Source organism: Bos taurus, chromosome 10, assembly GCF_002263795.3.
Source record: "Bos taurus isolate L1 Dominette 01449 registration number 42190680 breed Hereford chromosome 10, ARS-UCD2.0, whole genome shotgun sequence".
In the NCBI taxonomy this organism is placed as follows: domain Eukaryota; kingdom Metazoa; phylum Chordata; class Mammalia; order Artiodactyla; family Bovidae; genus Bos; species Bos taurus.
In genome coordinates, this window is record NC_037337.1 from 15,629,560 (window position 1) to 15,649,233 (window position 19,674).

Sequence of the window (19,674 nt, forward strand, 5' to 3'; positions counted from 1 at the left end):
AGTTGTCCCTTGCTACCTTCAGTGGGTACTGGAAGGTGTGAGAAGCAGGAGTTGGAAGCAGGCCCCAGGGAGGTCTGCTGGGTTGTGTTTGAATGGAGACCAGGAGAAGGAAGGGGGGCAAGAAGCACGGGGGTATAGTGCCAAAGATGCTGGTCAGGAAGGCTCATGACCTGGACTCTGGGGCCCACTTTGCCACCACTTGGCTGTGTGCCCTGAGGGGAGTCATGTCCACCTCTCTGGGCTTCTGCAGTACCCTAATTCGCACACTGGACAGACAGACACAAGATCCCTTCTAATTACAAAATTTTGAGGGTCTGTCCACTTCTAGTCTTAGCCCACATCCAAACTCAGTCATTGGTCCCCAAAAGGAGGTGGGGAATTTTATGGGCCAGAGAAGCCCAGTATTCATCGTTGATATGCCAAAAAGGAAATCTGGGCCGCCAGGCAATTATGTTGATAATTACTGACATTAGAAAATCAATCATATTGTCTCTTAAAACACACCAGGATCATAAAAACAGCCCCCAGGGCTCAAGGTGTTGGGTTTCCAATATGGGAGACTGGCACCACCCATCTGATGCCTGCCACCTTACAGGACAGCTGGGAGCAGGCATCTCAACTCATAGAGTTGTTCAGGCTGCTCTACAGTCCTGTGGGTCATAAAACAACCACGACATCCACGATTATCCAAGAGCTGCAGCACTGGCCCTGTGCAACAGAAGACCCCGAGGAGACTGAAGAGCAAGGCCCAGAGAGCAGAGAGGTACATCTGACAGGACCTTCCCAAAATGCTATTTTGATCACGTCAAGTCCTGTCACTCCTTGTCCAAAAGCCTCTAATGGTCACGGGAGTCAAGTGTCAAGTCCAGAGGAGGATCCCCAGCCCCCGCCCATCAATGCCTCCGACTAAACGCTGTGCCTCTTTTCAGGTGCATCCCTGCCTCACCCTCTGCCAGCCTTCCTGACTTGCCCCAAGTACAGTGACACCACCTGGTGTTCCTTTCCCATGTTACACTTCACAAAGGGCTTCCCCAGGTACTACACTGAACCTGCAGGCAACTGGATCCTACCCCAGGGAAACCCCCTGTCCACCCACCAGGGTCCTCAGGGAGCCGCAGCTCGGCCACAGGATGCCTGGCCGTCTTTCCTCCTGCGGTCTCTCCTCCAAACAGTCTTGCTAAGGTCTGAGGTCTCAGTGTCCCTTGCTGGTGCCCTGCCCAGAGGGGCTGGCTAAGTAGTCAAACTGGACTGGGTCACTGGAGAGGAAAGGATGGAGCAGAGGAGGGCAAGAGTTCTGACTCTTCATTCACTTTTCAGAGGAGGGCAAGAGTTCTGACTCTTCATTCACTTTTGAAAGCAAAGCACCCGGTTAACTCCAATGGGGCAAATCAACAGAAGGCACAAAAACGGCTTCCTGGGCCCTTGAAACCAGTTTCCAGGGATTTGAGCCCAGCGGGGCTGGGACCACTTGTGGAAATTCCACCGAGTCCTCAGTCAGCAGGGTCTGAAAAGAGAACACAGCTCAGGGTCTCTGCTGTGGGTCTGGTGTGGACAGTGACAGATACCCACCCCTCAGGTACCAAGTGGATGAATGGTCTACAAAACAGAATTTAATTCATTTCCTCAGCTTCATCACGCAGTGATCCACAGGCCGGCAGTTTACAGCCCCTGACCCGCCCAGCCCAGGCAAGCAGCACAGCCCACCTAAGACGACACCACACCTTCAGACACAGACCTGGACACCTTCCACAGCCCTTGTATGGGCCTCTGCCTAACTTCCAGCTGGCTTTAGAAAAGTGCTTCAGAGAACCAAAGGACCCATCATCACACCTCTCGGGAACCACTGGATCTAATCCACCTACTCAGGCAACTGACAAAGCCAGGTGGAAACCAACCCTGTGACTTACCCAGGGTCACAGAGCCCACTGTGAACTGAACCCTGGACCGTTCTTATCCTCCTAACTTAGGGCCCACACCCCAGAGTCGCAGGTTTCTCCATGGTGATCTCCTGGAAGCAAGAGGAAACAGAGGAGGAGAAAGAGAACAACTGTTAGGAAAAGAGCCCCAGGTCTGAACCTGACCCTCTTCGTGCCTGGCCTGCCTCCCCACGTGGCCCAGGAGGGCTGGCAGGGCAGAAGAGGCGGGGGAGGCTCAGCAGACTCGGAGAAGCAGCCCTCGACCTTGGCCTCCTTCCCTGCCACCTCTACCAAAATGACAGCAGCATTGGCAATGACAGGAGCCGAGCAAACACTGAGACACAGAAGCCCTCGTGTCCAGCCACCAATCGGAAACCGCTGATTTGGTCAAAAATGGGAACCAATCACGCAAAAAAACCTGAGGCTGAGGACCAAAAGTTTTCTCTATCCAAGACTGCAAAGCAAATTAGCCAAGGGTCACACATAAGAAGCGATCTAATCTCTTTCTCCCTTAGAGAAATGTGACATGTGCAGCTCGCCTTAGTCTGGAAATTAAGGGCTGATGGTAAAAGTATTGGTGATGGAAGTGCAGGAAATGCTAAGGAGTAATGTTAGTTCCATATGCCACTAGCTGGAAGGGGGAACACGGAAGAGCAAGGATGGAATGGGAGCCAAAGGGCTGATAGGAGGCGGCGAGAGGGCTGGAACATGGAGGGAGAGGAGGAGACAGACAGACACTGGGAAAAGGACACGGGCAGCCAAAAAGAGCAGAGAGAAAAAAGTCAAAGGCTCTGTGGGTTTTTCTTTACTTCCAGAGTTCCATCCTCTTCACCTCGATCTTGGTGATAGAACTTTGCCCGTATTGACTGCATTTAAAAAAAAATATAGTACAGGTTGAATTCACTGCTGTTCACGGATTTACAGCTGCTTTAATCTTGAAAAGCCAAAAACAAAGACAAAACAAAACCTAAAAACCTTTACGATTCTTGAAGAGTTAGGGAGGGGCTGGACAAAGAGACGGATGTAAAAAGAAGAGAAAAAAAAAAGTCTAGGGACTTCCATAGTGGTTCAAGGCCTAAGAATCTGCCTTTCAATACAGCGGACCTGGGTTTAATCTCTGGTAGGGGAACTAAGATCCCACTTGCTGTAAGGCAACTAAGCCTCCGTGCCACCACTCCTGAGCCTGAGTGCCACGGCGAGAGTCTGGGCGCTGCAACAAAGAGCACATATGCGGCAACCAAGACTTGATGTAGCCCAAAATAAATAAACAGAATAACATTAGAAAAAAAAAAAGGGCCTAGAGATTTCGCTCTTCATCAGAAGCTCATAAAGGCCCCTGCCAAGGTGGTTAACAGACAAGGCTGTCCCAGGTTGTGTGGACGGAAACAAGGCTGGTGACCAAGGGTCCTCTGTCAGGGTCCCAGAACACTCTGTCTGACGGGACCAAACCGTCAGTGCCAACGCCTGAAGCGGAACAAATCTGAGGAAGGCGACGAGGGTGGAGAGGCTTCTGAAAAGCGTGACACTGGAAGAACAACGGAAGGAACCAGTGGTGCTTAGGCCAGAGCCGAGGTAGACTCACAATAGCTGACTCTCTCCAACTGTTTGGAGAGTCCTATGCAAATACAAGTACATTTATTCTGTGTTCTCCAGCGGCTCAAGAGCCAAGATCAGTGTGCAGGAATTACAAACAGGCAGTTTTCAAGCCCAATGTAAAACACAAGAGGGTATTTAAATCTTTACAGCTGTCCCACGAAAGAAAGGGCTGCTCTAAAAAAAAAATAAATAAATAAATGAGTGAGTCCCCTGTCCCTGTACGCGTACACGCTGGAGGCTGCTCGGTGACTGTCTGCAAAGAACTGTACACATACACAGCACTAACCAATTATTAAATGAATTAATAATACTGTGTAACGAAGCTCTGCAAAGAGATGAGCCTCGGGTCTTTTCACCTCTTAAAATGCTATGACTTAATGTTTAGGCCTGATTCACTCATTCAACAATATTTACAGAGTATCTGTCAGATATTGGGCACCCGTCGTAGGCAGTGCCCAGACAGCAGTGGCCAAACCTGGGTGCCTAGCACATGGATTTACAATCTAGCGGGGAGTGAGATAATAAGCCAATGTGTGTATACGTCTATATTCACCGTTGTTGCTCAGCCGCTAAGTTGTGTCTGACTCTTTTGGGACTCCATGGACTGCAACCCTCCAAGTTCCTCTGTCCATGGGATTTCCCAGGCAAGAATACTGGAGTGGGTTGCCATTTCCTTCTCCAGGGGATCTTCCTGGACTAGGGATCAAACCCACATCTCCTGCATTGGCAGGTGAATTCTTTACCACTGAGCAACCCGGGAAGCCCTTATGTCCATATACAACATATATAAATGCTAAAAGGGGGAAAAAAAGAAAGAACCACAATCGTGATGAGAGAGAACTTTACAAAGTCTACCACGGAAGGCCTATCCCAGCTGAGCTTTCCCTGGGGACTTGAAGCCAAGTGAAGAGAGGGCTGAGGGAACAGCCTGGGAAAAGACCCGAGCAGGGGGCATGCTTGGCCCTTTTGGGGAACAGCTAGGACAACAGGTGGTGGTAACAGAATGTGTGGAACAGAAGGAAAGTGGCGGGAAGAAAGCCACTGTCACACGCACTCGTGCACACCCGTGGACATTCTACACCTAACTGGTGAAGGATGATGGATTTCACAAGCAGCAGAAGGCAGAACTGTCTGAACCATAGTAAGACCCAAGAGCTGACCATAAGCCAGAGATTTCTCTTGCTCTTCCTTAGAGGAAAAAAAAGAGCGTTAGGATTGTGCTCACCCAACGTTTCCAGGTATACACACGCCTTGGCTACACTCCTGGGAAGTATCCTATGGCAGAAGTGTTTGCTTATGAGTGTATGGGTGCATAAGAAGTAGTTAGAAAACGTGGTTTCGTTCCAGGCTTTATCATTCGCAACTGTGTGGCTTAATTTCCTCATCTGTAAAATGGGGAGAAGAATATCCCTAAAAATCCCACAGGTCTCTGTGAGACCAGATGAGGTAAACTGTGCTGTCCTGGAGGGTACAGGGAGGAATTTTACAAGCAAGTTGTGTACCCAGAACTTGGCACCCCAGGGAGCTGAGAGGAGGTGTTATGTAGCTCTGATTTCCCCACACTGCCTTGCACTTAGCTAGCAATAAATGTTTGCTGAACTGAAAAGCATAAAAATAACCTGGGAAAACATTCTGCCATTTTTTTCCTTCCTATTAAACGGTAGCACTTTGCCAGAATGCTCAGAACAGTCTCTCTTCTCGGAGATCCTTCACTTTGGGGGAAGAACCAACTAAGTCACATCAGGGCAGAGCGTTCAGAGGATAAAGACCCAGGATGGGGACAGGAACAGGTCTGACTCCTCTGCAGAAGGCTCCTGGCTCTCTGTGTCACCCCAGGCTTTCTCCAACAGCCTGAGCTGATCCAGGTCCAGGCCGCCAACGGAAGAAGGGACTGCAGACTAGGATGGGGTCAGTAGCTCTTGGAAAAGCCCATGAAAACCAGAGATACACAACATATACAACATGCCATCCAGATGAAGCCTTAATCAAACTGCCTCGATGCAGAGAGGGGGAGAGAAGCCCAGATACACAGAACAGCTGAAGTCATTTCCATTCTTTTTTCATTTTTTTAGTAAGTAACACATTCATTCTCAAGGTCTCAAAACCAAAAAACATAAGACACACAGTTCATTCTCCCTTCCATCCTGTCCAATTAAGTGTCCTTCCAGAGTTTGTTTACACATATACAAATTCAGAATCTTATTTTTCTCTCTTTTATCCCAAATTCACATATTATAAATTGACCTTTGCCTTGCCCTTTTCCATGAAGTTTGTGTTATATATCTTTTGCTGTAATGTTGCAATATAGATAAGCTGGCACATGTCATTTTGCACTTATCCAGCTTATTAACCAATGAGATAGAATCAAGACCCCACTTCTGATCTGCAGGGCAACAGTCATGGAGACTTGGGAGTTCCAGAATCTAATGGGCTGACCACTGTACCCGTGTGGACAAGTTATCTCGCCTCCAGCCATTCAGCACTACTACTCAGCACCTGCCAAATGCTGCCAGTTGCACCAGGCTCCAGTGATAAAGGTATCCTGCCCTTTTGCCCCCAGACTGTCCAGTGGTGGATGGACAGGCAGAAGGGACCCCAGAAGCAAGTTCAGTGTGCCTTGAAGGCCATCTGACCTCTGTGGGCTTATCTCGCTATCTGGTAACAGGGTGGCCACATCTGCACCTTAGGGGACATTTAAAGGATCAAAACACAGTATCTGCCAAGTACCTGACATGAAGCAAGGCCTGGAGCAGGTGCTCAGCAAAGGATAAGTCTAACTCCTGTCACAGGAGGAGTCTTGCTGATGGCAAGGACAGCAAGGTGTTCTAGGCAAAATACACGGCCCTGCCATGCCAGCAGTTCACCACACGTGCCTTACAGAAGGCAGCACTCAAGCCCCTAATTACGTCTTAGCCCACTTTTCTTGGAAAATGGTTTGGCTTTCTCCCACTTTCCAGACCCTCTTTCATAGTTTGAGATCTCCTGGGTACGGCTCTCATTTGTGTGCACAAGCTCTCCTGTTTGAAGTACATCAGAGTGGCCACACACATTTTGTTAAGGCCCTGGCACAGACAGGCAAGGATAGGCATGTGCAAAGTTGATTTTCCTGGGATTTCACTGACAGTGATTTAAAATAATCATTTAAAGGGAAAAAAATCTAAAGGAGAAAAACCACTGAAACTCACATTTGTTTTGTTTACTCTGAAATGTGTTCTCTTTCACAATAACACACTTTTAAAAAAATCAGAAATTCTGGCATCATCTGTTTTGCTTTCCTAGGGGAACAAATGCAGCAGACTTTATAACAGAAAAATAAATGGAAGTCAGGAGTCTAGAGTATTTCCATATTAGCAGCAGCTAAGAGGAGGCAAGAGGTCAAAGTTAAGATGCGAGGTTTCACGCACTACTGTGAAGCCATAACCTGGCTTTGCACCCAGCACAGCTCCTCAGCACTATGTGACCTTGAGCTAGTTCACTAGCTTTCTGAGCCTCACTTTCCTCATCTGCTAAAGTGGGAATAACCTCATTTTGCAGTGGTTCTTTACAGATTAAATAAGAATAAATGAGTATCTATGTACCAGACACCGTAACAATTAAAAGCAAACAAAACACACAGAAAAGATACTACTTTCAATACTTAGCAAAAAAAGATGAAAATCTAGTGCCTTTAATTTGGAAGCTTAAAGCAGAACAGTAGGCATCAAATTATCCAGCCCCCATAATCCTGGGACGCCAGGCTCCTAACAGGCTGATTAATGAAGTCTTACTTCACCAGAAGCTCCTTTCATATTCATGCAAGACGCCTGCTTCCAGCTGAAAACTATCAGCCAATTAAAGCTCATCACGGTCCTTGGGAGAGGTGGGTCACAGCTGGATTTGTGACCTAACTGTGGGTTTCGCTCTCTAAAATAAGCCCCGGGACCTGTGAGTCCTGCCTTACCACCCTTCATCAGAGGGTTTGGCAGGGTCTCCTTCTCCCACCCAAAGGCATCTGTCCCCACAAATCAAGTGGGAGGGCCTGAGAGGTCCAGATGGAATCCGAAAAGTAGCAATAGGGCCCCTCAAGAAACTATTTCAGAAGCATGGAGAGAAAGTGTGCTAGGCAGGGAGAGCTTGTGGCTACCCAAACAGGGCCACATCTCTGCCCAGACAGGAATAAGACCAGTTCCAGGTGGTGGGCCCGTGCCTGGGAGGCTGACTGTTTCCAACCCCCAACCCCGGCCACGAATGAGGAAATAAATCTACTACTGTTAACAAACATGATTTGGAAGTACCAATTTTTCAAAGTATAAGCGTCAGCTGGCTTGGGGGAAGGCCTAAGGTTGTCACTCTTTTATATCATGTCATTAGCTCATCAATTGGCATCTTAACCTCACTAGGTCTCAGCTTGCTTCTAGCAAGATGATTCGTAGGTACTTTCAGATGGAACGTTCTAAGGTTCCAACTCCTGGGGGGCAGAAGTCTAGTGTAGGTTACATACTGCTGCTGCTGCTAAGTCGCTTCAGTCGTGTCAGACTCTGTGCGATCCCATAGATGGCAGCCCACCAGGCTCCACCATCCCTGGGATTCTCTGGGCAAGAGTACTAGAGTGGGGTGCCATTTCCTTCTCCAATGAGTGAAAGTGAAAAGTGAAAGTGAAGTCGCTCAGCCATGTTCAACTCTTAACAACCCCATGGACTGCAGCCTACCAGGCTCCTCTGCCTATGGGATTCTCCAGGCAAGAGTACTGGAGTGGGGTGCCATTGCCTTCTCCGAGTGTAGGTTACATGAGTCTCTGTCAAATGCCACCTCCTCAAGGAAGCCTTCCTGGATTACTTCTCTCCTTTAATACAGCTTTATCTGTCTCCATGGAACCTGTCACACGAGCAGTCACACCTCTGACTGGCTTATTGATGGTCTCCCTCTATGGAATAGAGGCCCGACGTGGGCAGCCCAGATAACGTCCTTCTCCTGTTCACTGCTGTATCCAGAATGCTCAGGACAGAACCCAGCACACGGTAGGCATGCCATCAATACTGTAAGTGAGAATGAATGACCCTGCAGTGTTTTCCATCTGCAGATTTCTCTCTCACAACTCTGGCTAACAGGGACTAGCCAGCCAGCGCTGCTCATCATCAGAGATCTGTGGCCACAATGAGCCTCCAGGGGCTAGCAAGCCATGTGCCCAATACAAGTCTGATTTCCAGCACAGTGGACACCTTAAACCAGGATCCAGATCCCACAGGAGTTTTAGGCCACGGGTCAGGCTCAGAGGTGCTTTTTCACTTCCACATCCAACTCTCCTGGGTGGCCACTCCTGACAATGACCACACTGGCCACGGGAACTGAGAGGAGATTGCCGAGCGCTACAGAGGCCAACTGTCTGCTCTGAACCAAGTACTCCCTTGGTTTTAAGAAGCCAGAATGCCACTTCTGCTCCTGGACTGGCTGCTTTCCCCGCAACACTGCAACCCTGGAGGGTCCTACCCAAGAAGCCTCCCCAGGCTCCTAGACCACAGCTCAATGTACAGACACACCAGCGCTCTTCTCTAAGACACACAAAGGCGTGTCTGCAACAGAGCCGCAAACTAGATGGGGGCTCAGAGGAGAACCACTCATTATGGCAGCAGGCCAGCCTCTGCAGAGGCTGAAGAATCAGGCCTCCCAGACAGCGGAGGAGCTCCACTCAAGTCCACGCCTGCCCACTCTCCCTGGGCACCAGGGTACACCCGAATCTCCACAGGGAAGGGGAGACGTGCAGCAGGGCAAGGAACGCCCCGGTGACTGCGATGGCCTGTTCCTGGCCCTCCATGTGGAACAGGCCCCTGTGCCAGAACAGACAGATCCTCCCACCAGCTGCCAGGCAGGAGGCTGGAGGCCATGACATCATCACAGCGCCTTCCCGATGCACCAGCTGCAGGGGAGCTGTGCTGGGCTCTGCAGACCCTCAGTGTGGCCCTCCAACAGGGTGACCAAAAAGACACTGACCAGTCCAGAGACAAGGGCCACCATGCGCACCCCAAGGAGGCGATCCCAGACTCAGTGGAGAGCCAGCCACGGCTGCGTGACCTAGAAATCCTGGGGACTTGCACATCTCGACAGCACTTGGGACGGACACAGTTTCCTCCCCTGCTTCCAGTGCAGGAAAGACTTCCTGGAGGAGACTTCTCAGGAGCTGTCTGAATGAAAAGATGAAGGCCTGAGAGGGGCAGACCCAGAGGTCTACAGCCAGGGTGGAAGGTGAGAGGCGGGAGGGGCTGCTGACACACAGCACTCCGAGTAGAGTGCTAACCCCAATCCCGAGATGGCAAGGGGGAGCCTGGAGCAGGGGATGTCACTCCAGCCCCACCTCAACAAAAAACTGGGGCTTGGTCCCTTGCCTGGGGCCCCTCCTGCCCTTGCCCACTGCCTGAGCAGCTCCAAGTAAGGCCTCCTTCTGAGGCAGGCAAAGATAGCACTCCCAAGTACTCCCACCACACATAAGCTCAGACACCAAGCAAGGGGGGCTGGCCCCCCCTCGTTCCAACACCTCAATCAAGCCCAGGCTGGTTAGAACCTTTAGGGGCTGCCCACAATACACACCTGGCATAAACCTTATTTCTTTCAGTCCTGACAACAGCCCCTGGGAAGAAATGTTAGTCCCATTTACAGATGAGGCAACTGAGGCTCAAAAAGGTGACCTGCTACTGATCCCCCAGCCACCCGGCTCAGCAATCCCCGCATGGCTCAGAGGATCTGACTGCTTGGCCCTCTGGCTCTCTCTTTACAAAATGCCCACTGGCCTTAGTCCCTGGAGATCAAGGATGGGCCAAGTCCAGCCTTGCACAATAAATTCCACTTAGCACTCAGCAGCCTCAAGAGTACAAGTAAATGAAAACTCTCAAGTGTGATGAGCAGGAATGTGGGCACATGTGAGCTTTGTGTGGCCATGGTGGGTGGCTAAGTGTGGGACCTGGGGGCGGGGGTAAGGTTAGCAGGCCAAGGACTAGGTACCAACATCCCAGTAGCTTAAATCCTTCACCCTCTTTCCTAGTTCCTGTTTTCCGTGCTCCATTTTTCTCTCTCTTTCAACCACTTAGTTTATCTCTTCCCACCTGCTGTGAAGTTCCACACCCTGCCTCAATGTGGTAGCTCCCAACCCTGTTTCAAAGCCCCTTTAGAGGATTCTAAAAATACACAGACTGGGCACCACCCTCAGAGACTGATTCTGTAATGGGATAGACTCTGGGAATTTCTCAAAATGCTCCCCTGGTGGTTCTGATACACAGCTGGGGTTGAAATCAGCCTTACCAACCACACACCTTTCCTCCTGCCTAATGTGCTGTGTTACATACACCTCCCAACTCTGCCCCTGCATCATTCTGGATGCTGTGGGCACAGACTATGCCAGTGGGCTCCCCTCATCCTCCCCTCCACAGCCACACCATTTACACCTGTGGATGAGACAGTAGCTCAGGTGGAAGCTGGTTGAGTCTCTCCCCAGGATGCATGCCCCAAAAGAAATCTACAAGTAATCCCTTTAAATTTACTGTAAGAGTTGCGCTCCCCACCAGCCCTCTCTCTCTCAGGCATCTCTTGCACGTTCTGCAAAAGGTATTAGAATCCACCGATGTAGACCTTCAGGGCACGTCTGACTGTAGAGTCCCACCCAACCCTACTGAAGTGTTCCCCAGAAACACACAGGAACACCAGCAGACCTCTCTCCTTCATGCTTCCCTCGGTCCTCCAAGCCTGCTCTTCCTGCCTGCACAGATTCTGTCTTTGACTTATTTCCAGCCTGCGGGTAGGTAAGAGAAAGCCTCCTTCCCCTGCACTGACCGACTGAAATCTATGGCTGATAAAATCCTCTTACCTCAGACACTTGCAGGCTTTTCTAAGCATCTGCAGGAGCAGCCCAGGGGTCAGCTTTACTGAACCAAGGAAGACCGGAGGGAGCCTGGATGGGTCTGTGTACACGGTCTGACCAGGCAGAACCCAGTTTACATGTAGCAATGGATCCCTGAGCACACAACACACATGCATTCTTGTATGGTGTGAACCTTGGTAACCAAAATTAAAGATAAAGTAAGCAATTGATTGGAGGAGTGGTCTCCTAAGTGGACCATCCTCAGACATTCCACTGGGGCACTTGGGCTATTAATATTTTTTAACTTAACCTTTTAATTTTTTGGTGTTTTACAATGTACATATTTATAGGTAGTATAGTGAATGTGTGCTCAGTCACTTTAGTGATATCTGACTCTTTGCAACCCTATGGACTGCAGCCCACAAGGCTCCTCTGTCCACGGAGTTCTCCAGAGAAGAATACTCAAGTGGGTTGCCATTTCCTTCTCCAGGGGACCTTTCAGACCCAGGGATTGAACTTGCATCTCCTGCCCTGCAGGTGGACTCTTTACCGCTGAGCCACCGGGGAAGTCCAGTGTATGTGAATAATTCCTAACTAAAAGGTAGACATCCCGGGGCCGGGACTCAGGTTCAGATTTTACAGACACAGGATATAAAACCCAAAAATGTGAGGACCCCTGGGCTGAGAAAGTGTGAATCAGCCGTCGAGAGGCAGGAGCTCACAGTGACCCAAGAAAAACCGAGGACACTAAAGCTGGTGATGCTTCAGATGCTTTGTTCCAGTGGCTCCGTGCGTGACTCACAGACTGCGGGTGAGGAAAATGACAAGATCTTCCAAGCAGTGTGGCTTCTTCTCCCAGCCAATACTTCTACAATGCCCGACACGTGCCAAGAGCAGTGTTGAGCCCAAACAGGCCCCTTCAATCATGCAGTCTACCGGCTACAGGGGACAGAGATGCTATTTCGAACACTCACATGCAGGAATGCCTAATTACAAACTGAAGCTCTTTGAAAGCAATTTCTGTAAGAGTTTTAGAACAAAAGAACGAGACCGACAGCTGAGGAGGGTGGGAGAGATGATTAGATGCTAAGGAAGTGATGATGGCAGTTCCCATGAGTAGGTTTGAGGGCATAAATGGTGGCAAGTGGGGCCAGTGCAGCGCAAAGGGGAGAGGGGAGGGCGGGGTGAGGAAAAAGATGAGAGCAAGAGGCAGACCACACAGGACCCTCACAGGTCTTACTAAAGCTTTTGGGCTTTATCCTAAAGAAAACGGTGTGCTGTTAAGTACAGGGTGACATGATTACTGCTGCATTTTGCTAAGATCATTCTGACAAATTTGAAGCCTGCCTTCAAGAGGGCTGTGTGCAGGGGCAATCTGCTGGCAAGCAGTAGAGAGTGCTATTTTGAATCGACAGGATCTGTGATGGATATAAAGATCACATGTGTGCATGTGGGGGAATGGAGGAGGCTGCAGAGGTCATGGGTGCCCATTGGACATTCTGAGTGTGGGGTGCGGTAGGGGCACTTGGAGGGAGACGTTAGGTGCATCCTGAGCTCAGCCAAGAGGTTGATCAGAGGTGTTAACAGTAAACATCAGACCCCAGAAGGACAAAGCGCCTGTAGCTGTCAGTGAGGAAGAGCAAGTAAGGACAGGGAACACAAAACAGGAGAGCGCTCAGGGCCTGGGCCTGACCGGGTCCAGCACCTCACGTCTGCAGAGGAGAGTGAAAGGGCCCCAGCAACCGAGGAGCGGCCAAGGCTATAGGAGAGACACTGGAGAAAGGGAGAGGTAACGGGGAACACACCTCCTGAAGGTCAAGGGTGGGAACACTGCTGCTGAAGAACATAGAAAAAGATGACAGTGAAGGCTTCCGGAACTGGGGGGTGCTGTTTAGAAAGCCAACCAGACTGAGGAGGCTGAGGTGTGAGAGAGGTGGGAGAAGGGAGAGACCATTCAGGAAGTTTCAATGTCAACGGGAAGAGAGATGGCCAGTAGCAAGAGTGAGACATAAGATCACAGGATGTTTGCTGTCTAAGATGGGAGAAACATCCCAAGCTTGAGAAGGATCCAAAGGAGTAGCTAGGCACCCAGGAGGAAAAAGGTAACTGAAGGGCAGGCCCAGGTAAGACCCAAAGGACAGCTGAGCTGGACACAGGTTTGGTCTAGAAATTTCTTGGGAAATCTGGAGGTTTCCACTTTCTCTGTGAGAGGAAAGTAGACATCTCTGCTGGCTGGGAGGCAGAGAGTGGAGGGTCGGTGGGCAGTTTGAGGAGGAGAGTCTGAAACAGTTGCTGGAGGTAGTGACCAGGCGTGTCCAGGAAAAGGGCAAGTTGAAACTACTTGGAATTCAGTGCTGGGGCTGTTCTTGACATGTAGATGCTGTAACTACACAGAGAAACAACACATTCACTGTTGAACTGCTTGTGGGGAAAAACAACTTCTGTTAAGTTTGAAAACCTTTTTTCCCATTGAAACAAATGTTACTCTTTGATATGTCTGTTGATAATGTAAGCTTTTTTAAAAAAGTGAAGGCCAACTGTGGTGTTTCAGCAGAACAGACCATAACAACAATGACATCTAACACTTATTGCGTGCTTACTGTGTGCCAAACTGGGTGGTAGGTGCTATTACATCATCATGTTACAGAGACAGACAGGGAAGGTACTGTGAAGTGGGGGCTACAGTCTTGGGGAGAGCAGGGGCCAAGTGCACCCCCTAACCCTGGAAATGTTCGAGCCCCCAGGCACCCAGTGCTGCACCCTGAGGTATGGTGGAGGGCAGCAGCAGGTAAGGCAGAGAGAATGGGGTGGAGGAACACACTTGGCAGAGGGTCGTTGGCACATTCAGGACACTTGGAAGGCATCCATCCAGGCAGGAACTTAGGACTGTTGTTGTCTAGTCACTCAGTTGTTTCCGACTTTTTGTGACCCCATGGACTGTAGCTAGCCAGGCTCCTCACATGGAATCTCCCAGGCAAGAATTCTGGAGCGGGTAGCCATTTCCTTCTCTAGGGGATCTTCCTGACCCAGAGATGAAACCCATGTCTCCTGCATTGGCAGGTGGGTTCTTGACCACTGAGTCAATTTAGGATAGTGACTCCATAATGCTGGGAGAAGGTGAGGGTTGGGAACGAGTTAAGGAGAGCAGCTCTAGAACATGGGACCCAAGATGAGCTGGCTTAAAAGCGGAGGAAATCACTACTGACTCTTGGTGGACAGGTTTCACAAAGCTCCAAATGGCATTCCCACTACCTTCCCCCAAAATCAAACCACAAAACATGTGTGAAGGAAACTTAATATTCATCTTTAACTGTCTTTCAAACATTAACAAGTAATGAAATCAATTTACAGGTTAAAGCCAGCACTTTTTTGGGAATGAATAGAGAAGTGTTTTATCCATAGTAAAGGAGTATATTGTCAGCTTTTTAGGTAGCCTGTATATGTACACATATACTATAAAACATTTCTTACTATATGAATGAAAAGCTTGAAAATCACTGATCTCAATTGAAATTCCCATTTTAGAGTGGAGAAAACAGAGGCCCAAAGAAGACAACTTGTTCAAGTTAGTTAAGAAAGCTGAGAACAGCACCCAAGTCTCTAATAGTTCTCTGGTAATTTCCTCACCAAACCGGAATCTCCAAAGGCAAATTTCTCTGGGAAAAACAGCCCAGACTTTAATCCACATTAGAGTCATAGTGGGGTAAGTAAACTGATCTCTTAAATCTGCTGCAGAAGAAAAAGTTTCGGTAAAGAAAGCAACAGATGGTTGCACCAGGGCATCTGCCGAGTCAAAACAAAATAAATTTGCGTGAAAAGACAAAGGTCGCAGGGTGTGGCCAATAGACACTGGATGGGGCCCAGTGCTGGTGAACAGACACATCTTGTCTGACTTCACAGGCTTCACCGTAACAAATGTCATCAGGACAACCGGTTCTATGCAGGCTGCTTCCATGTCTGGGAAAGGGGCCCAGGGCCACTTTGCTCATCTACCTTCAACCCATTTTATTAAATGAGAAGTTTGGAATAGCAGATGCCTTCACAATTCTCCATCTCTGGCAGACTCCATTTCTTTAATGAAAACATCACTGCTGGGTATTAATCATCTGTCATATATTTCAATATATGTAATATAAGATTCAGACTCAGGTCACTATTTCTTTACTTGCTTGTGGGAGGAAGGCAGTGTGATGGGGTACCAGGGGAGGGTACTTTCCAGGAGACTAGAGTACTAGCTAGAATAGAGGGCGGACCGATCAAAATGTGTGTGTTGCCAGCGAGGGCATGGCAGTGAATATCTCGAAGGGAGGACCCTGTCTGGACACCAAGAGTAATGGGCCTTCTCTTCACCAAGTCAGAACGCAGACTAAACAACTGGGTCAAAATCATTCAACCAGGGTTCCTGACCGCTCAGCAACAAGCTCTCTGCCATTTTCCTAAGTGATGCAGTAGAGTAGAGGGCAGGCATGTGGAAAGGACACATCTGATGAACGTCCTATACAATCTCCATAAAGGATACCCAACAGTCCTGAGGTTTTTTACTTCAATGTGATAAAATTAATATGAAATAAAACTCTGGATGACCAGCTTCCAGAGCTCAATCACGTGCCTGAAGGGCTGTATAAGTCCAGTGCAGGGAGAAGGAAATGGCAACCCATTCCAGTATTCTTGCCTGGAGAATCCCGGGGACTGCGGAGCCTGGTGGGCTGCCATCTATGGTGTCGGCATACACAGAGTCGGAACGGCATACACAGAGTCGGAACGACTGAAGCGCCTTAGCAGCAGCAGCAACAGAGCAAGTCATCTTGAGAGGCTGGTGGTGCAGCAGCGGCCCAGAGAGGGAACTGGGTCTGCTATCCTTAAAGTACAGGCCACAGTTATGGGGACTGGGATTTGCACTCTTAGATTTATCACCTCCTCCAGAGGTCTGGCCAATCTATCCATACCTTCATCAGCTCAGGCACAAGAGGCTACCGGTACAAAGAAGGGTTCTGGAACTCAAAGCCACTCTGCTGCTGGTCCGTCCCCAGGCAACACGCACTATGGAAGAGCAGCAGGCCCAAACTAGAGATTCCAGGATTATCTGTGCTTTTCAGTTAACTGTGCTCTGAGGGTCTGAGTGTCAGCCACCAGGTACACAGCTGTGGTACCTACCAGGCCTCAAAACTCAAACCACCGCACTTCAAAGTTCTTTCCACCTCTAAGACATCTAAAACTTAAGAGTAACTATTTAACTACAAGACATGCAAAAGCCTTTTGAAATATCCTGAATAGGCAAGATAAAGAATTTCGGTTGGTTACACTGAACAACTTCTGGATAGAAGGGATGCTCAATTTTACACCAGCAACAAGTAGGATTTCTCTTCTTTTGGATGTTCATGGATCGAGGCCGATTTCTACTAGACATCAACACCACATGTAAAAGGACTTGGAAAAACCCCTAAAGCACCACCCACATAAACTTTAAAAACTTATGAATTATAAAAAAAATTTTTAAACACCCAGATCAAAAGTTCCTTACCAACAATCTGTTAAACCAGGGATTACCAAATCTTTTCTGTAAGGGGCCAGATAGTGAACTTCACCTAAAGCAAAACTGACAATACTACATAGGCAGTTTTTTATAATGAAAGAAAACAAATTTCCACAATTCTTTCATTGATAAAATTCAAAATATATAATGAGTACAATTCTTTTGGTAATAAAGGTCCAAGGAGACAAGTGGAATTTTTTGCAAGGGGGAAGCGGGGATAACATTTCACTTAATTGGGATTCAAAGTGTTCCACATTATCAAACTGATTGCAGTGTTTACATGTACAAAGTATTCTTAGCTCACAATACAAAAACAGGCAGCTCACCCCAAACTTGGCAATGCCTATGCTAAACAAATGCAGGAGACCCAGGTTCAATCCCTGGGTTAGGAAGATCCCCTGGAGGGCACGGCAACCCACTCCAGTATTCTTGCCTAGAAAATCCTATGACAGAGGAGCCTGACAAGTTACAGTTCACAGGCTCCCAAAGAGTCAGACACGAGTATACATGCATGTGCTTAAATCACAGTCTAGAGGTGGGGCCAGGAATCTGCATTCTACATGCTCCCCAGATGATTCTGGTGATGGGTCTCAACAATTAAATAATATTCAAAGTTCTTCCTGTCTAACTAAAGGATCTCTGGTTTTACGGTAGGAGAACCCAATTCTGCTATGTACCAGCTGTTTTCCTTTCTCTTCCAATCTGAATGATTCACCCTCCCAGGAGAGGATGTCACCCTCCTTGGCTTACCCTTAAGGAGTTGTTGGAGGATTAAGTGAGATGATCCAAGAAGTGTTATTGGTAAACTAGGTCTTGGAAACCAAGGACATGCCAATTCTGTTTAGCTTTGTGTCTGCAGAAGGAGACTAATAAAAGTGGGTAACACATTACATGCACGATCCCCAACACACCACTGCCTGACTGGCTCCTGCTTATCCTCTTACTCAAAATGTGTCCCCCAACACCTAAAAGCCCAGATTTCTTTCAGCCTAACCAGATGTGATGTGCTAACCCAATCTAGGGAAGTAGATGTTTGACTCCTCACCTCCCCTCCCCACCCCATCCCCATGAAAATCCAGAGAGCCTCTGATCCTGCCCACCCACCTCGGTATTTTCAACTAAGAAGCTGTCCAGTCTTCAAACTTTCATATTAGGGTAGCACCATTTCAAAACCAGGGAAGAAAAAGCTTTTCCTCACTGTACCTTACAAAGTAAGGGTGCTTCAGGGGAGGCAGTAGAGATGAGGGATGGAGTTTGAAGTTTGGCTGTGGTAACATCTTTGTGCCTTGATTTCCTATGTTTATATAAGGATAATGATAGTACCTGCCTCACAATGCTGCTGTGGGGACTAGATTAATTGATTTGTGTTATCCACTCAGAACTGTAACAGGTATACATGGGTGCTATACAAGCATTAGTTATTATTTTTGTTCTGTAAACTCTATAGAAGCACAAAGTTGTACCTCATTGTACCCCAATATCTGAGAAATAAAACTATCACATACTAAGCACCTGAGGGCCAGATCAGGCCAGTTTTGTCACTGACTTATTAAATAGGATTATTCCCATTTTACAGGTGAGGAAACCAAGAATCAAAGAGGCAGGTTAAGTTAACCTGCCTGCGATCACAGGGGCAGGTAAATTTATCTTACTTCTGTGGCAGGAGGAATTTAAACTCAGGCCTGTGTGGTTCTACTACCCACCTCCCCCGTGAAGCCCTTAGGCTCAAAACTGCCATCAGCAGCAACAATCCAGTAACAAAACATAACTGACCATGACCATACAGAACTCATGCTCAATTTTCTGCTCCTGGATCCCTGGTAGGCTTGCACAAACTGGAGTTAATATCAGGCTACTTGAACCCAATTAGGCAGTAAGTCAGTCTGGAAAACATGATGCGATGTATTCCAAAGGTCAAAGTTAAACCTGGCTTCCTGGGCAGCCTTGGCCGGCCACTGCCATGAAAGCTAGTCTCCATGCAGACGTGTACCAGAGTTTAACCAGTGAGGTGCTTAACCAGCATGGATATCAGCTTTAAAAAGTCTGAGAGAGATGCTGGCGACGCGAATGACTTGCCTGGCTCCGCAGTCAACAGCCAAAGAAAGGCAGTTGGAAAAAGATAACATTGACTTTTAAAAAACCAAGCCTCATTCCCTACTCTTCTCGGTTTAGGATTACATTTACTACTGTAGCCGCCCTCCCGCGGGCAAAAATAAAAGGGGGAGAAGCCGAGGAAGAGTGAGAGGGCCTCCCCTAGCAGGCAGCAGGGCTGCTGCAACACCCACCTGAAACACGGAGCGCGACCTACCTTCCCGGAGAGCCCAGCCCCGAGGGCGTTTCCCCAACGCATCAACTCGTCCCTCCCGGGTAAGCGGCTGCTGTCCTTGGCTCCAGTCAGGGCCGCTAGAGTCGCGTCCGCATCGCCGCCCCCCACCCCCCACAACCCTCCAAAGAAACCTCGTATTTAATTTCTCCCCCTACCCTCCTATCAGTTCCGCCGTTCGTCTTTAGGGCCACACTCAACTACCTCTAAAACGCCTGCCGGAGGAAGGACGAAATACTGGAGAGAAGGGGGGCGGGGGAGGCAGGGAGCTCGCTGGGGGGTGGGGGGAGCACTCGCAGGGAGGATCGTCGCCCTCCCACAGCAACTGCCGCCGCGACGCTCCAGAAGAGCCTCAAGCCGTTGGCAACGGGAGGGGGACCCCCCCCGCACATCGGGGCCCAGAGCACAACTCGGGGTCCCCGGAGCCCGTTCCCCTTGCTGCTTCCACGTCCGGGGCCGTCGGGGCGATGGCGCAAGTCTG

The 19,674-nt window shown here is 48.9% G+C and overlaps 1 protein-coding gene and 1 long non-coding RNA gene across 3 annotated transcripts in view; one reads left to right on the plus strand and one right to left on the minus strand.

The window, feature by feature from the left end:
* ANP32A (acidic nuclear phosphoprotein 32 family member A) overlaps positions 1-19,674 on the minus strand; it is a 38,911-nt gene that overhangs the window by 16,162 nt on the left and 3,075 nt on the right. The window contains exon 1 of one of the 2 annotated variants that reach the window (XM_024997711.2): positions 19,179-19,330. The exons of the other annotated variant lie outside the window; for it this stretch is intronic. Coding sequence (XP_024853479.1) covers positions 19,179-19,220 — 42 coding nt within the window. The 5' untranslated portion in view covers positions 19,221-19,330. Of the gene's footprint in view, positions 1-19,178; positions 19,331-19,674 lie in introns of those variants that run through there. 2 annotated transcript variants of the gene reach the window in all.
* Positions 18,825-19,674, plus strand: part of LOC132346333 (uncharacterized) — a 77,141-nt gene continuing 76,291 nt past the window's right edge. Inside the window, exon 1 of the long non-coding RNA XR_009496131.1 lies at positions 18,825-19,237. This is a non-coding gene — a long non-coding RNA (uncharacterized lncRNA). The remainder of the gene's footprint in view (positions 19,238-19,674) is intronic.